The sequence below is a fragment of the Melanostigma gelatinosum genome (genome assembly GCF_949748355.1).
Source record: "Melanostigma gelatinosum genome assembly, chromosome: 7".
NCBI lineage: Eukaryota > Metazoa > Chordata > Actinopteri > Perciformes > Zoarcidae > Melanostigma > Melanostigma gelatinosum.
The window spans coordinates 21,532,079-21,555,316 of record NC_136640.1 but is presented as its reverse complement, the minus strand read 5'-3'; the positions used below and the strand labels follow the sequence as shown (position 1 = coordinate 21,555,316).

The following is a 23,238-nucleotide window of genomic DNA, read 5'->3' as shown; positions in this document are numbered from 1 at the left end:
CTTGATGTGTTGGAACAGAGAAGTGGAATAAAAAGAATGAGCATGGCACTGTACCTGTGTTTTGTCCAAAGGAAAGAGCAAAGAAAAATATTCTGCTGCCCTCAAGTGGTCATACTGAAGACCTACAAGAGGATTCTTCAGTCACAGCAGTGTGATGAAGAAAACCCTACACTGGCTGTTATTGGTGCTCCGTTATATGCTGCACAATGAATCCTGTGCAATAATACAAGATATGACTAAACTGCCTTCTTTTAAATAAATCTATATTTCATGTGCTTGTGTGTAATGCTTATATGATAATGAGAGTAGTGAATGGGATAAACTGCAGGTAATTATGTCATTTTATAAACAGAAACCGGTCAAATTTGCTCGAGATTGAAAGGGTTTTGGTTCTGTTCTTAAATGTTTTGTATTTCCATTCCATGCACAACTACAGTCCCGAATCATTGCTCAACACTGTGCCCATGTGGAACGTGTGAAACCTGAAATCATTCTGCAACATATTCCATGATGAGGGTGCAGAGCACACAAAAGCCCTTTTTCCCATTTCCGTTCTGGCATTTGGGACAGTGAGCATAAAGAAGTCCTGAGAACGAAAGGAGTATTGTCCGACACTTCTCTGCATGATGAAGACACACAGGTAGCTCTCTCGCCCCCTAGTGGTTGATTGGAATGAACATTTTAGGGTATGCATCTGGATCATTTGGCTGAGTAAAGAAGAGAACTAGTTCATGTCTGTTACATTGATAGAAGTAGAACCCTCGGATCCAGGTTTACTCTGCAGAGTTAAACAGTAAACCTGTGAGATTTAACAGTCACGTTGCTTTCTGTCAAACAGTTTCCCTTTGATCGCCTTTGGGTTACTTAGATCTCCTGAATAAAAATATACGATGTAGAATAAATGATCAGTCTTAACAACCACTACTGTAACATTTACATGGTTCTGTTTGAATCAGCTCCTCTCGATCACTGTTCAATCAAAGCTACATGCTACATGCTACATGAGAAAAGGTGCTTAAACTTCCACGAGTTGGTTGTGTAATCTTTTTTGAAAGCTAAAATGTACATAAACTGTAGAAGTGAAGCACAAGTTATTTTTTTAATTGGATATGTTTATCATCACAAACAAAAAATGCATTACAAGTCAAACAAAAAGTGGTTGGAGGAAGGAGGGGAGGGGTAGAGAACACATTCAACACCGTCCCACATTACTCATCCATATTTGTGCAAAGCTCACAGCAGATCTGACAACACGTTTCATACAATTTGTGAAGAGACAAAAAAAAAAAAAAAACCCAGGTAGTGTTTTGTTTTCAACGACATGGGCCCCGTCCCTGACTGGCCCCGAGGGCGGCAGACGGTCAGCCTCACAGCTTCTCGTCGGCGGTGATCAGCGGAGTGTACAAGTACGCAGCATCGTCCTCTTCGTAGATGATGGTCACGGTCCCCCCGCCGTCCGACACCGCTGCACTGGTCTGTATGTAAGCCTGAGAATGAGGGGACAACAAAGAGTGAATGCAAAGAGCACGTTTAACGGAGCGTCCCGATGAAATGTTAGAAAACAGCGACAGCTAAAAGAAACCCGAGAGCAGCGACGACTTTTTAATTTTGGAGTGAATCTGGACTCATTGGGTGTGAACACTGGTTCGCTCCTCACCCGCTCCAGCAGCTGCAGGCGCTCCTCGTTCAGCAGGTTGCTTTGCCTCAGCTGGCTCACCGTGTTCTCCAGGCCCAGCAGCTTCTCCAGGTGGCGGCGGTGGCGCTGCTGCAGCACTTTCACCTTCTTCTGCAGCTCGGCCATGATCGCCTCCAGCTGCTCCTTGCTCAGACTGCTCTTGTGGTAGCTGCGAGAGAGGGAGAGAAGCGTTGCAGAAGCGTTGATAATGAGACTGGCCAACTTCACACCGAAACGTGAGGGTCGGTGCTCACCAGTGCTCCTCCAGCTGGCGATCCAGGAGCTCTGTGCCGTCGCCCTCCTCCCACGTGCCGTCGTCCCCCTCTCCCGTGTCCAGCCTTTCCACGGTGAGGACCAGGGACGTCGGGGAGGGCGGCGTGTGCTTGGACACTATGGGCAGAGTGGACGTGATGGGCTTGGAGCTCAGAGCGGACGACAGCACCGTGTCCGGACACACGCTGAGCTGGGCGGCGGCCTCACCGGGGAAAACTTTCGGGATGGTCTCGAAGTAGGCGATGACTTGTGTTTGGCGGGGGTCCGAAGGCTCCTCCGCGGCACTGCTCACGTCTTCACTCACCAGCCCGTGGCCCTGAGTGAAGATGGCAGCGGTGATTCCGTTCAGAAGCTCATCCTGGCCCTCGCCGGCTGGGCGCTCGGACATCACGACCACCTCCCCGCTGTTACTCAGAGCATTAACCGTCTGGAGTAAAGTAAACGGGAAACTCTGCCCCGTTTTGAACTCGTTCACTGACGCCAGGTCAGATTCCCCGGCATCACTCGCCTCCAGCCGGCCGGTTTCTCCCTGCTGCGCTGGGTCCACGGTGATCTCGTACAGGTGCACGGTGTGCGTCGCTTCGCTTTCCGTCTCCACGGCGTCGACAGCCAGCGTCCCGTCACCTGACTCCGTTACGCTTTGGTCGCCGGTGGCGCGAAGCCGCTTCGGCGTCCTCTCACCGGGATGCGCTGCTTTCCGTTTCTAGAAAGAAGGAGTGTGTTTAGCAACAGGACAGTGGTTATAGTTTAGTTTAGCTGTAGTGTTGCTAAGATAAGACTTTGACTGACACCAGATATCTGAGCAGTATTGGCCAAAAGCCCCGTAAGTCTTTGAATACCCCAGATAATCAATTCAGTCAATACATATGCAGATCTGCTTGTTTAAGTGCCAAGTAAATGTTTTAAAAAATATATACTTTCATTGATTTCTATCTTCTCACAATCAGGGCTGGGCGATAATTGAATATGATTTATTGTCTTTTAATGGAATCGCATTGTGAAGAAATCATATATCGAAACATTGTGATACAAAATAACGTCGGCTAAATTGAAGTTTTAATTTATAAGAATTCTGCTAATGGGAAAATAAATCAAATTATTGCTTTAATCAGATTATCAAGCATTAGTGGAAACACTTATTAATTTCTCTGTAATTTCACTTAAAACTTAAGTTTATTTTGCACTAAAGTTCTTAATTAAATGAGAACATACTCTGTACTTTAAGTATTGAATTCTCATAGGGGTAAAGAAAAATAGGCCACGTGGTTATTTCATGTAGACTATTGAACTACCAGAAAACATGCTATATTACCGTATACCGAGATATCAAACGAAATGAATGATTTTTGCAAAATGATTGAATCATTTTGTAATATGAGAATTACAGAAAGCTGTCAAGGAGCACCTCTGTGTCATCATCAAATATTTTTAAATAAACTTCATGTTTCACTCTATCACCTTTGCTGCCTGCTCTGGTTAATTTCCAGCCCATAAATAAATCAAAACACTTTTAAATGGTTTAAATGTTAAGGAACAAATACCAGCTTCCTGAACATGAAATCATATTCAGCCCGATCATGACCGTGTTTTACCTCGGCCTCCTGGAACACTGTGGGCACAGCGTCGCTCTCGAGGTAACGGATCCCCCATCGCACCTTGAAGCACGACGGCGCAAAATGCTCGTGGCAAATATACTGGTGCCGAGAGGGAGTCCAGCTGCCGCGCTGCATGTTGCTCAGCCACTGCTGCAGCCGGACCGGGTCCTGGAGAGGGAACCTGGAGCACAATGAAGACGTACGGATGTGAGACACTGGACAACACCTGGGCTCCTTCAAGGGACTTGTTCCAAAGTCTCCAAACTGCCTCCCTAAGCTGACAATCAGACGCTGTGGACTCGGCACGTTTTGGTTTGTGCCACTCTGTATAATGTGTAATGCAACCCAACACCTGCAGTATAGGAGGCCATACTTAGTGGTGGCGCTGTATGCAATTACATTCATATTGAAGGTAATATTATGCGTGTGAGGTAGACAGAATAATAGACAACTTTTGAAATGACACTGTCAAATATGTCAAAGCGTGTTGCTTTGTAATGTTGATGTTATCCTGGTCACTGTTTTCAAGTATTGTCTTTGAGTACAATTTTGACATGTACTGTACATGAGTATTTCCATTTTATGCAACTTTATACTGATACTCTACTTTTATTTGACCGTTTTTACATACAAAACACATGTATGTGCTTAGATGATATCATGTAGTACTTTCCTACTAATCTACCCATGAGTACACAACTAATTTAAAATTGGCTCCACATTGAGGAACATCAACAGACATGTATTCTAAATGATGAGTACTTTCACTTTTTATATTAGCAGGACATTTTACTGATAATACTTCTGCACTTCTACTTAAGTAACTTTCACATCTCATGGAGTATTTACAGACTTGGACGTTTCTACTTCTACTAAAGTTAAGGATCAGAGTGCTTCTTCTACCACTGCATACTGTCTGTGAATCATCAGCTCCAGGATTAACGTGAGGCACACGTTAAGGGTTAGTGGAAAGAAAACATCCAAAATACACATTTAGGTGTGTATTTTACTAGTTTGTGTATTTGCATCCGTAGGTGAAAACAAGATGCATTCTAATTACTAAATGTAACCAAAGAGCACATGTCAAGAATTTACACGTAAACCATATTTGAAGGGGAATTAACCAGTCAATAAAACGTAGTCACCACCAGATTAAAAACACGATTCAATCAGGACTCAAAAGGTCAAAACAAAAGACGTTAACTTAAGAGCTTATTAAACTTTAAAAAAAAAATGTTGATACTTAATAACTACAGTGATTCATTTAAATAGGTAGTAAGAATGTACGTGGTGAAAGGTAGGAACACGTCCCTTAAAGTCAGAGACGACGCCTCCACCAGCACTACAGCTGACATGGACTGACTGCTAGAAGACACGTTTAAGCCGCTTACTTGTAGAAGCTCTTCCTGTCGCTGCCGTTTCCGGAGTCATGCTTACAGTTTGGGGCAGAACAATATTTTGGCATCTCAGGTCGCTGGTGTTGTTCGAGGCTGACTGTCTTCGTGTCCAACCACGTTCACAACAAGGTGAAACTCGTGCTGTGTGTGTTGTCAACTCGTGGCGCATAGTTGACGACTGGCGATCAGCTGTTGGAGTCGTGACGTCAAATAAATGAGACGTCAAATAAATTAAAAAGAGGGTTCGTAAAGATATAAACAACCATTCTTCAGGCCGGGTAGCCTCTCTTCAGACTACGGGAACAAAAACTTGAGCTGCCGTGGAAGAGTCGCTGTTACCCGGCTTATCTAGCGTAAGTTCGAAGCACAGGTTAGCATCATAGCTAGGCTAACGTTAAGCAGCAAGTAGCCAATCAGAGGCAGAGTAGGGGGCGGGTCTTTCTGCAGGCTTTCTGGGTAGGCGTTCCCGCATATGCGCAGAACGGATCGAGCAGTCGGAAGGGATCGAGCACTGACTTCACGGTTTATGAACGCTACAGTAAAATACGGTGTTGGTACTCCGAATTTTTACTTTAGTAAAACCAGCAAAGAAAAAAAAAATACATCCACATTTATCTATTAGTTTCATGTGTTGTTAACCTAAATCTGCCAGGTAACTTTGGTTATCAAATAAATGGAGTCGAGTCATAAGCACAATATATTTCCCTCTGAGCAGTAAAATAGTTAATACTCAAGTATAAGCACATCAAAATTGTACAGTGCTTGAGTTAATGTACTATATTACTTTTTTATTACAAACATCTTCATAGCTTTGAATCCCAGATTTTCTTGCGAACACCCGCCCTAGTACCATTCACGCACTAGCATTGGCCTACAGTCCATGCTGGCTGACGTACCACTACCAGTAATGTGATTTGTTCAGGTCCTACGTCCTGACCCCGTCTACTCGAGGTCCATGCCTAACCTTCATCATTTGTCTCAACCTACGCATGGACAGGTCTTCCTAAACAGCTGCAGTGGGATTCTATTCACTCAGAAGAGAAAAACAGACGATAAATAACAGACATAAATAAAGATACCAGCTTGTTTCTAAAATCACCGGACTAGGTTTTTTTTTTATTCAATATTTTTTCCCCAAACATTACACGGAATCTTTAAATGATACAGTATATATATATACATACACGTCAGTGTATTTCATTATCTAAAAAGTTGAGGGCCATTGGACAATGCAGCTGTGCGCTTTGAGACAGAATTGCAGTTTGGACGTTTGTGTTCGGAAGGAGTCCACGTAATTGAACATGTGTGTGTGTATGTGTGTGTGTGTGTGTGTGTCAGGGAGACTCGAGTGCCATCGGTATTTGCCTAACGCCAAAGCTAGTTCGGAGAGTAGACTGTGCGGGAGCTGCAGGTTGACGGTCGAGGATGAAAAACATGGAGAGCAGCGGTATCTTCCTCAACAGGAAGCAGTGCAAATTAAATGTTACCAGCTACATGACTGAACCAACTACATACACCACTAATGGCAAACAGCACCTTTAAGAGTGCCCCCCCACCCCAGACACAATCTATAGATTTTTTTTCGGGACTGGGATCATAGGTTTTTTTGTATTCCTGTAAAACAAAACAAAATAAATGGACATACTGTAGGTGAGTTTGAGAAACACTGATAGACATGCTGCCCGTCACCCAGTTTACAACACTCCAAGCTGTGTACACAGGCCAACAGTACAATACTAGCTTTCAGAGTCACAAGACGCTCCTTGCAAAAACTGAACAATCATTTTCATTACGGGTCTTTGGTACACACCAGCTATTTGATCCCGTCTGCTGAGTACATCAAATATTCTAAAAACCAAGCAGCTCCAAGGAGACTCATCTGAACGGTTGGTGTCTTTACCCGGTGATGGACCACATGAACGGGCAAATGGACAACGGGAATGGAGGGTTTTTTAAAGTTATTTTTTTCCAGTTTTAACCGATAACATGAAAGAACGTACCCAGTTCTGGGCTGGGTGGAAGTGATCTCTTCCCATCTGAACTACACCACGTGTTTCCTGTACACAACTAGTGGAAGTTTGGTCGGGGAGAGGGATCCCGTAGGCTAAGCATGAGCATGTCCGAGCACTGTAGGGAGTGAGGTGGCTGGGATGGTTCAGGTCAGACGGGAGGGTCGTCGGTGTCACAGATGGCTTGGCGCGGCCTCTACATCATCCCCATCTGCATTAGCGTGTTGGCATACGCCATGGGCTTGACATTCGGATGAGGCTGTGAAGGAGACAAAGGTTACACCAGAACCAAATTAAGTCTTTAAATATGCTTTTGCAAACTACACGTCAAACGTGTGTTTTTGGCAGATATTTTGGTAGTTTTTGTTTTTAACCCGGTAAAGTTATCATGTGTTCAAATGTAATCTTGAAAAATGTAGTTTTTGGTGAGAAACTTGAATCAATAGTTGTTTGTAGGAGAAGTTTTCACAGCTATATAAATAGACATCAGATATGGAATTGTGATCCGTTTAGCTTCCTAACAAGCTTATGAAGTTTATAATACATAAATAAAACTTATTGCCAAGAATTGTTTCTAATTGAAGAAAATGTAAAAAAGAAAAGATAATTTATTTCCTTATCATTTGAACTGCGTGTTTTTCTACAAGTGACCGCTTTATATAACAACAAACCAAAAGCATAACTTTGGTGCGGTTAAAATTATTTTTCAGGACAACAAAAACAATCTGCATCGTCCGATATGGCTCATCCCCAATCGGTATCAGCGAACGTGATCAGTGGATCTCTAAAAGTTACATCTGCTCCCTTTTTACTGTTGATTTGTTGCGAGACTCAAAAATGCGATACGAAAAATGAAAGCGGGTCATGAACTGTTAGCCATCGGCACAGTCCCGCTCTGAGCTGGTGTCTGCATCAGCACAACTCATGCTTCTCCGGATGTTTTTAGGTTTGCTGGTATCGTTTCTGTATCGAGATGACGACGCAGGGCATCGCACCAAAGTCATCATTGTGGTATTGTGATACATAAGTACAGGATACTGACCACGGCAGTGAACTGGTGAAATTCTGGCTTAAGGTCTGATCCCCTGAGGTGGATATAAGCTCCTTTGTTTCCCATCTGATCACTGGAGGAAGACAAGAACACAACACGCAGCATTTAACGTAAACAGCGTATGTAACAGCTGACTCAACACTCTTAAAGTTAGCCGGCATCATTTCGTACCAGTAGTTGGGTGCTGAGAACACGGTGATGCACTTCCCTGAGTGAGTGACCTCGTAGCCCTCAGCTTTGACCTCGTGACTACGCACAACGAAGTCCAGCTTGTTCTGCTCCAGGAAGCGCTCCGTCACATCTGGCCCGAACTGACAACTCACTCCTCGCTTGCTGACTGACCGTCCGTTCTGCATGACAGAGAGAGACGGAGAGAGAAATTAATTCTTAATCCAGTTGGAAGCGGACTGAATGTTGCTCAAACACAAACCACTGGATCCATAATGAGCTATTAGGTGGGTGGGAACTGACCTGAGGCTGTGGATCCGACCAGAGGAGGTCACACATGGGACCTGTGGGAGAGCGGAGGAAAGTGTTCTGGTCATTTTCTCTAGAGATGCTTCCTTGGAGACAGAGGGTGCATTTGGAGTCGCAGCCTACCTGAGTCTGGAGGCTGTCTGTTCCTCTCAATCTTCCTGAGGTCGTCCAATGTGACACCGTCTTCACTGAACAGTCCACCGTGCATAACCTGAGGTGGAGAATCTTATTAAGCCCAGAACATACAGTCTACTGAGCAGAGCGTAAGTGTTGCCTATGCTCTCGCTTTTCATTTCGGTGCATTCTGGGTAAACTATGGCTGTTTTTCTATACAAGCAATCAAACACACCGACTGTAAATTACTATGTGAATATGACGCATCTCTCCGGGATAAACAGGCGCGCTGAGAAAAGAAAGGTTTCAGCCAGCCAGTGTTTTGCAAGTTTGGCGGCTCGTAATGTTAGCAAGTGTGGGGTTGAGAGAGAGGGAGCAGGCTTGTGACTGATGACAGAAACTGGAGCTGGTGAACACTGCTTACCAGTACTTTGCTGTTCATACACTGTGCAAGAGGCAGCCACTGGAAGACCTCGCTGAACAGCTGGAACATCTGGGCTGTGTACTTGGCTTTCACCTCCCCTTCAAATCCATACATCTGGTTCATGTTGTCTGTCTCATGGTTACCTGCATGTAACAATTATGATTAAACAATTGTATACTTGAATATAAAAGTTTGTAATGTAACAGTAGAATCTAAATGAATTGTGATAACAAAAAAGGCTAATAAATGAATTTCAGTGTTGTGCTTTGAACTTTATGATAGCAGACATAATATGACATGTTATACAGCACACAGGCATCCACAGACTCATGCACAGGCACAGTGTGGGCGCTCTCACCTCTGAGCAAGAAGAAGTTGTCGGGGTAGAGCAGCTTGAAGCCAAAGAGGGTAAGAATGACCTCAAGAGAGAAAGAGCCGCGATCGACGAAGTCGCCATTGAACAGCTGAATTCTGGGGTTAAGCATCGTGAAGCACAAGTTTTGAGGCTTTTAGCCGTTGTTTGAAGGCCTTTACACACCAGGAACTCAACAAATAAGAGAAACCAAAAGCTAAATGCACAGAAGGAGTGAACCTGGTCTGTGCTGCCTTTGTCAAGGTTGACAGGAGTAATAGTTTGAGCCTTCGATTTGTTGTTTCATAAACAGAAGAGCAACTCAACCCATTCTGCACATGATTGGTTGATGTCTTTCTTTGTGGTGTGAAAGCTCAGAAAAATCCACCGTGTTCCCAAAAAAAGCTTTCTTGCCATGTTATAATCAGATTATGTGTTCAAATATTTGTGACGAAAACAATAGTTAAAAAAAATCTATTTAACTGCAAATGAATCGCATGAAAAAATGAAAAAACCCGCCCCCGGTGTGTAAAGGCCTTCAGACACAGAATGGTACAGACGAGGAGGAAGACTGCGTGAACGGTGTTAAAGTAAAGGATACATAGGGGTTGGTCTCTGATGGTAAGCCGTTCAACTGGAAGATGTTGAGGAGATCGTAGTACTGTCCATGTGTGTCGCCACAAATTGTTAATTTTTCTGTCTGTGGCAAATAGAAACAAAACACATTCAATTGAATCCCCAAAAGAGAACTGTACAAAACAACCACGAACAAACACATTGTGTCGTATTTAGCCCTGCAGTCCTATTGTGAGCTGATCAAGAAGATAAACCTACTGCTGCACTCTCATTGGTCATAAACTAACAGCAACTTCACCAGTGAATACCTGCAGTCCTCACCTCTTTTAATGTGATCTCAATAAGACTCGGTAGTTTCGATAGAAGGTCTTTAACTTGCACCAAAATCTGAAAGAGTTAAAAAAGAAAAGAAGAAAAGTTCAATGCCTGTTGGTACATTTACGTTTCCTTCAGTCGGTGTGGTTCATAGAAACAAACATGGTGACCTGATAAGCACACTTTCTGTGCAGCTTCTTCTGGTCTTTGAACCAATCCATCATCTCCCTCATGAACTGCAGCGTCACCTTCCCGTCCTCCAGCTGGGGGCCGTCGTAGTCATCCTCAATCGCTGCAACACAAGACACACTTCTGATATATATTACAAGTATATTAACAGGTGCATTTTGTCATTAGCAGCCTCCGTCTTACAGCACATTACGATTACAGTTCTATATATATTTACACTTTTGTTCAATAACACGGGAGACTCACTCATGCTTTCGATGTCCAGAGAGTCCACAACAGATTTCTTGATCTCGTCGCTGGCGATGGCTCTCTCGAACGCCTTCCGTTTCACAATCTTGTTACATTCCTGATACTTCATCCTCGCATCCTTGTCATTTGGTCGAACCCTCACTACCTATCGTCAGAACAAATAAATTCAACGCTGGTTACTCATCAACCGGCATCAAGGAAGCTGTCGGGTAATTGACTAAAAAGAACTTGGAGGATGTAAACGGGTATTAAAAGTGTGTGACGTTTCAATTCTGCAGTTCATACTGGATAAGAAGTATTTAAACTATTCAGACTGAGACAATGTTCTGCCCGATACATCTATTAATACACGTAAATGTAGATCCAACCTCTCGTAGCTTCATCAGGATTAACTCTCATTTTATGTTGCCATGGTGCGTGGTCCAGTTTGTGCAACAAGCTGTCGGAGGTCTTTGCTGCCAAAGCCACAGTATGTTTATATTGCTTACAGCACCAACAACAATAGACACCACATTAGTTGTGGTGTGAGTGCCTTCAAACTGGATCTAATTGGCTTCACGTCTAGATTAAAGGATAATCCAGATTCCAGGCCGTTAAAGCAACATGAGCAGCCTCACTCGACTCGACGGGTCAACAGATGGAGCTGCAGAGCTCTTCTTTGAGAAAATCACATTTCAACATTTCATTTCTCGTACATTCTAGGTTCAGAGTGGGAAAGTGGGCAGCTACTAACAGTCGAAGACGCCATGTTTTCTCACCGTCTCATAATCCTTAAGCGCTGCCTTGAACTTGCCCAGGGCCATGTTGGAGGTGGCGCGGCGGTAGTACCCCTTGATGTAGTTCTTGTCTATCTCCAAGGCCCTCGTGGCATCAGCCAGGGCGTAGCCGTAGCACTCTGTGCGCAGGTACGCCAGGCTTCGGTTGCTGTAGTAGACGGCATTGGTAGGGTTGGCCTCCAAGGCCTCCGAGTAGTACTTGATTGCATTATCATAGTCTTTATCTGAAAAGAACAATGTCACATCGTCACTGGAAAACACTGGGGTTGTGGTTCTACCAAGTTCCACGGCAGGCGGTTCATGTTTAGTGTTGCTTTTTTCCCCACTAGAACTGATGGCAGACTTTGAAAATGATGGCGAGATAAAAATGAGCTCATTATTGTAACCCGAGTAAGTTTGAGTTTTTGATGAGCTGATTCAACACATCACTTTGGCTTCCTATGTTTGTAGCTATAAAATACGTATTACTACTACTTAATATTACTAATCCAAAGTAAATACACTGAAATGAGGACAATTCTCACTGCACTAAATAAAATACCAACAACATGCTTCAATCAATACCTCAAGATAAATAGTGTGACAATATTTGGAAATTATTGTACATTTATTTAGAATATTGTGGAATTTATTGAATTGGTTTGATCAATTCAACATTTAATAAACCGTATGGGCGGTTGATAACACGTCTGAGAAGAGTTATAAGTAAAGCAATTTGGGTGGACTTGATCATAAAATCTATAATTAAAATATGTAAATAAGTAAAAATCAATAGCCTGTCCTGTTTATTTTATGCAGCAGGCATAAAGTCAACCCTGCACATCGTACATCAGACAACCTTTTCATTACATCTGCTCAAACTCATCATGATCTCTCAGCCCTTTAGAAATCGAATAGAAAAGGAAGAGAACTTTACTTTCGTTATCGGTGCTTTTCTTTGCCAAACTGAAAGCGGTGAAAAGTACCGGTGTGTTTCTACTGAAGTACTGTACTCGGGTATGATTTATGCACTAATCACTAGTTGCTTTGCAGATTCAGATTAATAATACAAAATATAAATTAACTAATAAATTATGATTTATTATTATAGGCCGGAATAAGATTAGCCTTTATTCATCCATAGAGGTGAAATCCGGGACAGAAATAAGTACAGATACAGAGAAAAGTAAAAACTTAAATACTGTATTATTAGTAAATAAAATAATTGTATAAATAAATACAATAAAAGAGCTATTACACTCAAGAAAGGCTGGTATATAAAGTAATTAAAATGAGCAGAACCTAAAGTGAATAATTATAATGCAGTCATATGAATCTGAAATGGGCCGTTCTTCATAACGAGCAATTTTACTTTTAGTCTTTGGAGTGAAATGCTAATCTGATGCTAATACTTTTGAACTAATACTGAAAGAAATGGACACATCTACATTTAACAGTTACTGTATTGTTGTGAAACAGAGGCTCTGCTGCTGCTCACGCGCGCGCCCGCTGGCTAATAGAATATTCTGGGAGTTATTTCTGAATCTCACTTTAAACTAACGATAACCTGACGACACGGCTGAACACAAACAGCGAGTGTACACAACATGCGTTTGAAAGCCCGTATAAAGTATAACAATAAAGATATAAACAAGTTCGGTGTGCACTAGACGACACGCGTGGCGGCATGTGTTAACATCGATGCTGTAGCTGCTGGTGTTGTAGCTAGCTAGCGTTAGCTAAACCAGCTAATTTCGGCATGTGTTAACATCGATGCTGTAGCTGCTGGTGTTGTAGCTAGCTAGCGTTAGCTAAACCAGCTAATTTCGGCATGTGTTAACATCGATGCTGTAGCTGCTGGTGTTGTAGCTAGCTAGCGTTAGCTAAACCAGCTAATTTCAATTCAGTGCATCGTAATCCAATGAATGGGAGTTTACGGTTAGCATGCTTTGAGAGCAATGTTAGCCTAGCTTACCATTAGCGACCGGCTACGGTTTGGAGCGTGATGCTACAGAATGATGTCGCCACTACAGCTAACAGTCACATCGTTGTCAGTTATAAACTGCTGATTAAAAGACATTGGCTTGACAGGTCTGTCACATTACCTTTAAAATACTTATTCGCCTTCTCCTTCAGCAGCTCTGCATCATTACTTCCCTCCGCCATCTTTTCCTCACTGCCGTTTTCCGATTCGTGCGCCATTTACTGCACTGTCGCAAAGTATTTTCTTTTGCTCGCAGTACTCGAAGAAATTGAAACCTAAATTGAAACCTTACTGCTGCATAGATATTCTTTCTAAATATACAGTAAACCGTTAAAAAAAATCCGTCTGAATTCAATCGTATTCAAACTAAATTATTAATGTTAGTAAATTATTAAAACGTGTATTACTCACTTGAAAATCAGATTCAATTGTATTATATCCAATTAGTACAGGTACTAAGACAAAGAAATGCAGTTTAGCATTCAACCAGATGTGCAAAAAACAGTACAGTGCAGGGTAATTCAAATAATAATAAAATATAGAACAAATAGAATGTAGAATAAACATGAAGGGGTTTCATGCATGAGCTGTATGAACAGTATTAACAGTGCAGGAATACGCCAAGATACATTATGGTTTGACAGGCAGTGCATGTATTATTATTATTTACATATCTGTTTTTGCCTGAGAAGGCATACATATATTTTAATAATTTCCTTCAATGCTAGTTTAAATAAAAAGTGCGTGTATGGGTGGTTAGGTATGAGACTGAGAGATATTGACAATGACGTTCCAAAGCTAAATGTATCAAGTACTATTGAAGTTAATTTTGTTTATTAACCAGCAGGGGTCAGTATAGACCTTCACCAAAATGCGCATGGAATTAAAAAGCATAACCGGTTGAGTTTGTTGGCAACTGTCGAACTGCTGTTGTGAAGTTAACCAGAAAAATATTGAGATGGTGAGTAATGTGTTACAACCGAATCATTAGATAAAGATTATGTTGATTGACTCACACATGATGATTCATGTGGGAGTCAATTTCCCCCGGCTTGTCTGGAATTACTTTAATTTCAAGAGATGCGCTGTCCTCAAGTCTCTGCCCCTCTCTGACTGAACTGCAATACTATTCCAATTAATTAAAATCTACAGTCCTGTGTAACACACACAAACACGCAAACACACACACGTACAGCTTCTGTCACCAATCCTTTTGGTCGTAATCCAGATGCCTCGAGGCTTGCGGATGTTGGAGGAAGTTCCCTATAGCTGCCATCTGAACGCAGCAATGTCGCCCCTCCGGGCAACCACCAGATGTATGAAGGGACAAATGGGGCATACGTGCACGTTTCCACAACTTTACTCACTGGCACATGGCATCTGACGCACCCTGGCCTCAGAGAACTGGTTTGGAAAAACATCACGCAACCTTGAGCAGAAACACATCCAAGCTGAAACACCTTTCCTTTACTAGAAATACCCAAACACTGGCTCGGGACCCACAGGTGGGTCACAGGAGATTTTATTTAGGGTCACAAAATAAATATGCAGAATTTCTTCCATAGTCCACAATTGCAGCCAATTTATAACATTGAAAATAATATGAAAGGCTAGCGTGCATTCTGTTTGTTTTACTGATGAGAGGAAATGAAAAGAGTGACATAGCAACTCCATCTGAATGCATTTATTTGGTCTCAAGTGTTTAAAGTGTGTGTATGTTTTCAATGACACATGCATAAAAAGCTGTGAGTTATCGAACGTGTATCTCTTTGAAATGGCTGGTTTACCGATTCATAATAACATAAGGTGATGTGGAAATGGCAGTAGAAATTTGCTCTACTCAGGATTTATAGTTAATTAAGGATTATTGTAAATAGGGTGCTGCAGCAATGAGTCCGAAAACCCCGGAAGTAAGTTAGTATTTTTGCACTTTCTGTTCCTTCGTCTCAAACTCAACGGGTTAGATGTCAGAAATAACTTCTGTTGTTAACACAACTTAATCGATTTTAATGTCTTGTTCTAGGATATGAAATACGCCAGTAGATACCCCTCTCGTTCATTTTGAAGCTTTTAAGTGTCTTAAAAAAGGCGGTCGCTAACAAGTGGCCAAATGAGACAACAAATCGCCATGCGGACTAGTCCGCCTTCACAGACTTGTTGTATACTAAATGCGTTGTATTCATTTATAGCCTAACATCAGCTTTTCACTTCTCCCTAATGCATTCAAAAAAATCATAAACAGTGGTGTTCCTTTGTGAAGATTATCTTCCTGAACAAAAAGTGTTGTATCATAATAAACTTGTTTGCCACATTTTCTGGATTGATATGGAAGAATCCCAATGGGCTCTTTGTCGATGGAACTAGTGCGATGCTAACATCCGGGGGCCGGCCCTCCAAACATAACCTCATCCCTGCACCGCTCTGTCGGGTCACATTGGGGGGAAAGGGTTCGGGAAACACTGCCCTGCACTGTCTGTGGTGACAAAAACGATCCGGGCCAGCGGAGTCGGGAGACAGGGACATCTGTCTTGGGCACCAGAAAGGAAAAGTCAACCCTTTGACTTATAGGTATGTGGTTTTGGTGTGTTTGGGGTTTTTCTTTTTTTCCTTGATGGTTATAGGGTTAAAAGTTCAACAGCGTGAGAGACGTTCAGGAGAGGCATGTGACACAGAGGATACTGCCCAGTCCAGTCTGCTCTGCCATGACTCACCAGCGGAGTCCGGCAGTGAAGAGTAAGAGGCCAAGCAGTCGGGTGACTCACCGTGACCCCCGCCGAAAAAACCCCTACGGAGTGAGTTCACTTTCTCTCAGCGAGAGCACCTATGAGTTGCCCTGTTTTCTCTCTGAGCCATAACACGTCTAGCTCTGCGATGGTTTTACTAGTAGCGCTTGAGGGACAGGGGTGGGACACACACACACACACACATATACACTTACACACACACACACACACACAAGATTGACTGAGAATGAGCTGACGCTACAGCCTCAGCCCCACATGAGAGCAAACGCAGACAGTGAGTGGGAGAGACGGAGTGGGAGGCGAAGAGAGAGGTCGAGTAGAAATCTGGCTGCGGCCGGGAGGGGGAGGGGGAAAATCGCTGTCCTCTTGGGCGTACGATGCATATGAGCGTGGGCTTTTGGAAAGACGGGCGGGGGGTTGGGGGGGGGGGGGGTTCTGGGAAAGTTAAAACAAACACGAAGCGGAGGAGCGCGGAGATGGATACGAGCGATGGGAGAAAGAGACACACATACGTGAAGGGTCGAGGTGGGGGGGGGATGTGAGTGACACTCCGGGGTCACAAGCCAATGAGTGATGAGGCCTCCCGAGTGGAGTGGAGTATATGTTACATAGGCCCGATCCAGACCCTCGTGATATTTATTATCCTGCAGCATGTAAGATCCCTGCGTGGAGCGTGTTTTGTCCACTCCACCCCCCCCCCCCCCCCCCCCCCCCCCGTCTGTTTACATGTGTTTCTTGGACTTGTAACCAGGGTGGTTAGTGGTGAGGACTGGAGGAGGGTATTGAACACAATCCTGTTTATATTTTGTTGAGAGTCTGTTTACATTTCTCCCAGGCCTGCTTTAAGTATACTTTCAGGTTGTTGCCTTCAGTGCCAGCAATTAAGTCGGCCGCAGCGAAAGTCCTGGTGGGCAGATATGGTTTATAAGAACCTGATAATATCTGAATCCAGATGAACTAAATGTGTGGTTTTCGCTTTGTTTGTCTCTTAGAATTCTTCTCTAACTTTTGCATTTAACACATTTTAGACACCATTAAGTTATTCAATGGGCTTTATGAAGGAAGTGACCGGGACTCTTTGATGAGGTTAGAAAGAAGAAAGAAGGAAACATTCCTTTATTAGTCCCACAGTGGGGAAATTATTCTCTGCATTTGACCCATCCCTGTATAGGGAGCAGTGGGCTGCCAATGACAGGCGCCCGGGGAGCAGTTAGGGGTACAGCGTCTTGCTCAGGGACACTTCAACACATGACACGGTAGTTATTTAAGTTTAACACACTCAAAAAAACGATTCAAGCCCTTCTTAAAGGTGACACATTTAAATCGTGTTTGATTAATTTAAATATATCAAGTTAAAAAATGAACACATTTATATTTAATGGGTCTAACATAAAATGCATGAATACTTTCATTTATTAGATTTATTTGGGTTAGATGGTGTGTATCAACTCAAAATAAATGTGTTTGGTTGGGGGACTACCCCTTGCGCATGTACCAGATCACGTGCTCTCAGTCGTCTTTCCCCCCTTTCCGACTGCAGCAAGATTCAAACCGACCGTCCATTCTTTGGTAAGTAACTTTATATATTTTGTTGTAGTAGTTTAGAATGTACCTCGTTGTCAATCAAGGCTTCCATTCTGTAATAATGACCACAATGTGTGGAACAGACGTGATAACTTAGCCACACGACTGTTCCGTTTTTAATAAGATCGAAGGCACACAGGCTAGCTGGCAGGCTAGCTAGCAAGCTAGGTAGCCAACGTGGTTTGCATTATAGAGCAGACCAGAGATCAGGGTACTGTCATTAATACGGCTTGGACGCAGCGCCGAAGGCTTCCTTATGAACTGTATGCACTAAAAAACAGTAGGAGAGCAGTTAAACGAGCAGACTACGGTCTCCCCCTCTCCAGCGCCATAATGTCGGCAGGCAGAGCAGGCCGCAGAAGGCCACTCTCTAGTGGGCGTTCAGTTGTAGTGGGTTTAGCCACGTTTTCTTCACTGAAAAATGTTTAATATGAATAAATCATGAGCTCATAAAACCGCTGAATTCCTCTCACTCGCGCGGGCACCTGATGCATGAACACACGGAAGTCAGCGGTGTTTTATCGCAGCAGCCATAGAAATAGAACGAGCGTAGAACGGACATTCCCATTCAAACCGATGTAACGGGATCAGAGCAGCGGCAGTTTGTACGTGTACCGTCGTCATTGTGAAGAACTGATCGATGTAGCGGGCTAACTTTTCTGTTATACTACGGTCAATGCGCAGTGTTGAGCACTATTTTCTTTTGAACTAGTAAAACGACCAAGACAAACATCGATGTCCGTTCTACTCATTGTATTTCTATGACCTTACACTGTGTGAACGCAGGCAGGAGTGCGAATGAGTTTTCAAGGCAAACTGTTTGATATTTTATTAAAATGACGGTCTTAATCTTATTTAACACGCTTGCATGATTTGATTTCTGTTGTATGTAGCTTTAGTGTTGCTGTAAAAGGTGAATTGCTAGTCTATTCTAAATGGTAACATTATATCTGCGAGTGCTCCAAAGCACTTTTGACTTGACTTTGTTTTATGTGAACTTTGGATTATTCCAGCCTTTCCCTCCACTAATATATTTATCTCATCTTTTGCAGTTTGATCAGCATTACCAAGCTTCTTGAGGCAACCTCCTAATGATAGCACGTAATAGGTTATATGCTCGATGCGAGCTGATCTCTCATTGTTATTTGTTCAGTTTGATATGTACTAATTATCTTTATTCTCTTTAGGACTCTGCATGTGGCAGTGTAAAGAATGCAGTTTGGAACTAGCTAGCAGGTATTTCTTGTTGCATGGGCATTGTAGGGGCAGTTATCGCTATACATGTCCATACATTGCCCATGTACATTCAATACATGGAGTAAGCTTCTAAATCACACATGCTGAACTGCACATTCAACCAGAGATTGTGGAGCAGAGGCCCCTTCCCTGTTCCAGCAAAGTTAAGTAAGTAAATGTGTGTTTCTATGTGTTTACCATTTTGATGATTAATGGCTTCACAATCGCAATTTGAATCTAATAATCCCACATAATGTGATAGTAATTATAATAAACAAGTAACAAACAGCTGTATTTTGTTTGTTATTCAGGTCAATGCAGAGTTCCTGCTGATCACCACCAAACTATTTCAATCAAAGTTCATGTCACAGCTGGACCTCTTCTCAGACTCCCTGATACAGGGCTTAAAGAGCAAAGGAGGTGTGAAGGAGAAAAGGTCAAGGATGTCCTGACCATCAATGATTTGGTTAGTACATATGTATACAATATTAGTTTCACTGTATTGGGGTGGTTATTGTAATATTTTCTTGTCCATATCTGCTTTTTTAAAAACATGTGATGAATAGTAAATGGCCTGCTTTTATTCTGCTTTCATCCAGAACTTTTAGTGTGATGACATCAACACCAAAAGGGAGTGCATCTGAGAAGCCTGTCATCTACCTCAATGAAGATCCAGACTCTTTATCAATCTGGTAAGTTTATCGCAATATGTTTCCCATGTAGCGTCAAAGTGTTACCCACATATATATATATATATATATATATATATATATACATGTTTGTGGATTAATTTAACACAAGTTTTCTGTGTTTGTGTTGTTATCAGGCTTCCGCCGCTGAGGATGCAGTGAGGGACATCGCATTCACTGTCATAAGGATTTACATGATCCAAAGAGATTGGGAGCCAGAGGACGTGGGACTTGATCAACTGCATTAAAGTCCTGAACAACGTAGACGGTGTCATCATGGCGTTCATCATGCTTTGGGCTAATTTGTGCCCTTAATCTAAGCTTTCCAGACAACTTCAAGTACATCTTTGAGCTTCTCCAGAAGGTCATAATGAATTTGGATGGGCACAAGCTGAATTCTAAGATACAGGAGCTGAAAATCAAGATGTTTGCACAAGAGGTGAACACCAAGTGACAAAGCCAAAGAACCTTGTCAGATCTTTTGGATGTTTTCTACTTTCATCTTCCGCCCAGTCAACGACAATCCATGACCTCATGGATGTTTTCCTGGTTCTGACATTTTGAAAAAATTGACTAAGCTGCACAGAGGCAAGCCAGAGACTGTAAATTACGGAACTTTTACATGTCACTGCAAGCTGGTTAAGTGTTTACCCGCAGAAAGTTTTGCCCAATTCACCTCCACATCCTAACTCGAGTGTTATTACTCTCTAACGTCAACTTGCACGTCCATTTTCCTCGTTGTCTGATTGAATGACTCTCTACTCGAGTTGAAATGGACCCTAACACGGTTCAATACGCTGTAACTTCCATTGACTATGAGTATCCTTGTTATTTATAATCTATAAGTTTTAGTTTGTGGATGTTTTGTGATTTTACTGTTGTAGCCCAAAAGTGGTCCGAGTTGCCTGTTTCTGCACATGATAACACATCATCGGCTATTCTTCAGTGTAAAGGAGTCCTTTTGTACTACCATCTGTACTGGTAGGAAAGAAAACAGCTGTATTGCTCTTGACAAACCGAAGTAGTGGGAATTTAGCACGTGCAATAGTGGTTGTACATATCGATTGCAGGAAGTTTTGTGCTTTTTGGAAATGATAGTTTCTGGTGAATGACTACACTGCAGTGCAATGATAGTCCCTGTTTGGAGAGCAGTGCATAGCCTCCACCCTCATGGCGTCTTTGTTTGTGGCGCCAAGGGATTTGGGATAGCTTGGTATTTATTTGTCACCAGTTGTGGAGCTGTTACAAGACTACTGTTTTAATATTTAAAAACGATGAAAGATGCACTGTATAGATCCTTTTGGAATTTTTTTGCTATCCTTTTCTGATCAGTGTTTTTGTAAAAAAAAGCAAATTATATTTAAAAAATGAAATGCAGGCTCTAGAATCATGGATGTTCAGATTTGTACCATATTTAATGTATTTAAGCATTTTCAATAAAAAACACTTGAACTAGGTTTTGTCTCGTGTCTTAATTGGGGGTCAAATTAAAAAAAAGTTTTTTACCTGATTAATTCATTTCCAATGAATTGTACTATATTGAGTTGGACTAACACAAATCAATTTCATTTCATGAATGGTATTTTTTTATTTAGGTTGTATTTGATAAAATTGAGTCGGACTAACTCAATTTAATTATAGTGCATGGATGTTTTTAGTTCAAGTTAGGTTTAACTATATTTCCTCGGTGGAAAACCTGCCCACAATTTAATTGAGTTCATCCAATGAATTATTTTTTTGAGTGCAGGCCTAAATAACAGTTATTTCTATGCCTGATTATAATTAATTACAATAACAAATTACATATATTTATATATGTATTATATATATTATGTATTTTTTATCCTTTTCTTTGCCCCATGCATAAAAACCTTTATATTTAAAAAAAATTCAACAAATATTTAAATGATCTGTCTGTGTCTCCCCCATCCTTCATCATCAACACCCTTTTTTTTCATTTCAGCACTTCCATAGCAAAATCCCATCATACAGAACCAACTGTGCACGTACTGGCATGTGGCTGTCTCTTTAGAAAATGTTTCCAGTCCGGCAGGCAGTTTTGACTCGGGAGCTATAACACAATAAGGAGTCGCATTAGCCACCGAAACCACGGCTCCATACCTGAGCGTAAGCCCACACACACAGCCTGAATGGAATCAATTCTTGACGATGGAAATGTGAAGCAGACTATAGGAGGTTGTGTGTGTGTGTGTGTGTTTTTTTATGGCTCATACCCAGCAGTCGCCCCCGGATCGACTGGCACCACAGCCTTGTTAAAGGAAATTTAGAAAATGACTGATGAAACAGATAATTACAATAAATAAAAACGAATTACTGTGGGAAGTGAAAGCAGCAGATTCTTTAAAACAAACTAGATTTGGATGAAAAACGATTTTTGCAGTACGAGCTCGCCGTCTGGCATGAGTCAGGCCTTACTTGGCATTTCTATTCATCATGATAATGAAACATCTCTCCTTTTTCTCATTTTCCTTTGGTTTTCACTGCTTCTGTGTCATCATTCAGGATTTTCCCTTCCACTGTCCTCACCCAACCCTCCACACACACACACACACACACACACACATACACACACACACACACACACACACACACACACACACACACACACACACACACACCCCTCTCCCACTTTGCCATCACTCCCTCACCCATATCTCTTTTGTCTCCTTTCGAGTGTTTGATGGGTGCTGGGCACGAGAACAAGGGGATCAGATGCACACCCCAAACAGGAAATGAGAAAATTCAAGCAAAATAGGCCCACGTCTGTGCGCCTCGGAGAGAGAACGACAGAAACTCGCGTGGAAGGAATGCAGATAGATAGAGCAAGGGCAGACGGCGGAGGAAGTGAGATAGACGCAGTGAATCAAGGGGCTGTAAACGTTGGAGGTGAAAAGGCTGTTACACCGAAAACGTCCATCTCAGTGGAGACACCCTCGGTAATAAATGTAAAAAGCTTTCACTAGTGCTGTGGGTATCGCCATGAAACCCCAGTTGATTACTTACAATAAGACAATCATTTGTTAAGTTTTCTGAGATTTTATATTTCAATATGCAAATGAGGCGTTATCTTATGAAATATGTGCTAATTTGCATACATCTCAACACTGGATAAAGCCAGGTTCAAAATTCTCATTTTGTTGACATGTCAGGGTCAAAGTCTTTTACTGAGGGAATTATGGATAACTCTTACATTGGAATACATGAAACTTCTCCAGTTGATTACGTTAGGACACTTTCTTTGCAATAATATTATATTGATATATACATTGTGATATTTTTGCATTAAGAATTTGCGGAATTGTGTTTTTAAATATGCGAATGAGACATTATCTCATGCTAACTTCTAGTGAACTCAGGAGAAAGCTACAGAAGTAATAAAATACACACCTAAATATGCATTTTGGATGTTTTCTTTCCACTAGTCTGAAAGAAGTTATGGAGGCAAAATAGCCCAAAATCTCAAAATTGACCAGTGCATGAAAAACAATGTTTTTTTGCCTGGCTCCAGCCCGTTGTCATTCCCAGTGCA

General features: G+C 42.1%; 2 protein-coding genes and 1 long non-coding RNA gene across 3 annotated transcripts; 1 reads left to right on the top strand and 2 right to left on the bottom strand.

The window, feature by feature from the left end:
• Positions 1-1,171: 1,171 nt before the first annotated feature.
• LOC306780072 (THAP domain-containing protein 5-like) lies at positions 1,172-5,091 on the bottom strand. Its single transcript, XM_079272272.1, has 5 exons — positions 4,935-5,091; positions 3,541-3,724; positions 1,930-2,651; positions 1,658-1,844; positions 1,172-1,487 (listed from the first exon to the last, which is right to left on the bottom strand). Exons 1-5 carry the CDS (start codon positions 5,006-5,008, stop codon positions 1,368-1,370), a joined length of 1,287 nt encoding a protein of 428 aa, XP_079128398.1. The 5' UTR covers positions 5,009-5,091; the 3' UTR covers positions 1,172-1,367.
• A 938-nt stretch (positions 5,092-6,029) lies between these two features.
• Positions 6,030-13,653, bottom strand: ppp5c (protein phosphatase 5, catalytic subunit; the record flags this gene model as incomplete). The annotated part of the gene is made up of 13 exons (XM_079272623.1): positions 6,030-7,208; positions 7,992-8,073; positions 8,172-8,350; positions 8,472-8,512; positions 8,601-8,688; positions 9,016-9,158; positions 9,374-9,479; positions 9,969-10,067; positions 10,265-10,330; positions 10,429-10,550; positions 10,694-10,841; positions 11,455-11,696; positions 13,557-13,653. 13 exons carry the CDS (start codon positions 13,651-13,653, stop codon positions 7,146-7,148), a joined length of 1,476 nt encoding a protein of 491 aa, XP_079128749.1. The 3' UTR covers positions 6,030-7,145.
• Positions 13,654-17,702: 4,049 nt separating this feature from the next.
• On the top strand, positions 17,703-20,699 carry LOC306779358. Its single transcript, XR_013772109.1, has 5 exons — positions 17,703-17,748; positions 18,951-19,167; positions 19,311-19,465; positions 19,599-19,691; positions 19,826-20,699. It is a non-coding gene; the product is annotated as an uncharacterized lncRNA (long non-coding RNA).
• The last annotated feature ends 2,539 nt before the right edge of the window (positions 20,700-23,238 follow it).

Excerpts from the sequence above, each read along its gene's own strand:
- LOC306780072 (XM_079272272.1), bottom strand. The coding sequence starts at position 5,008 with ATGCCAAAATATTGTTCTGCCCCAAACTGTAAGCATGACTCCGGAAAC. Across the intron at positions 2,652-3,540 it reads CAGTGTTCCAGGAGGCCGAG|AAACGGAAAGCAGCGCATCC; the intron begins GTAAAACACGGT and ends CCTTCTTTCTAG. Across the intron at positions 1,488-1,657 it reads GCCTGCAGCTGCTGGAGCGG|GCTTACATACAGACCAGTGC; the intron begins GTGAGGAGCGAA and ends CCTCATTCTCAG.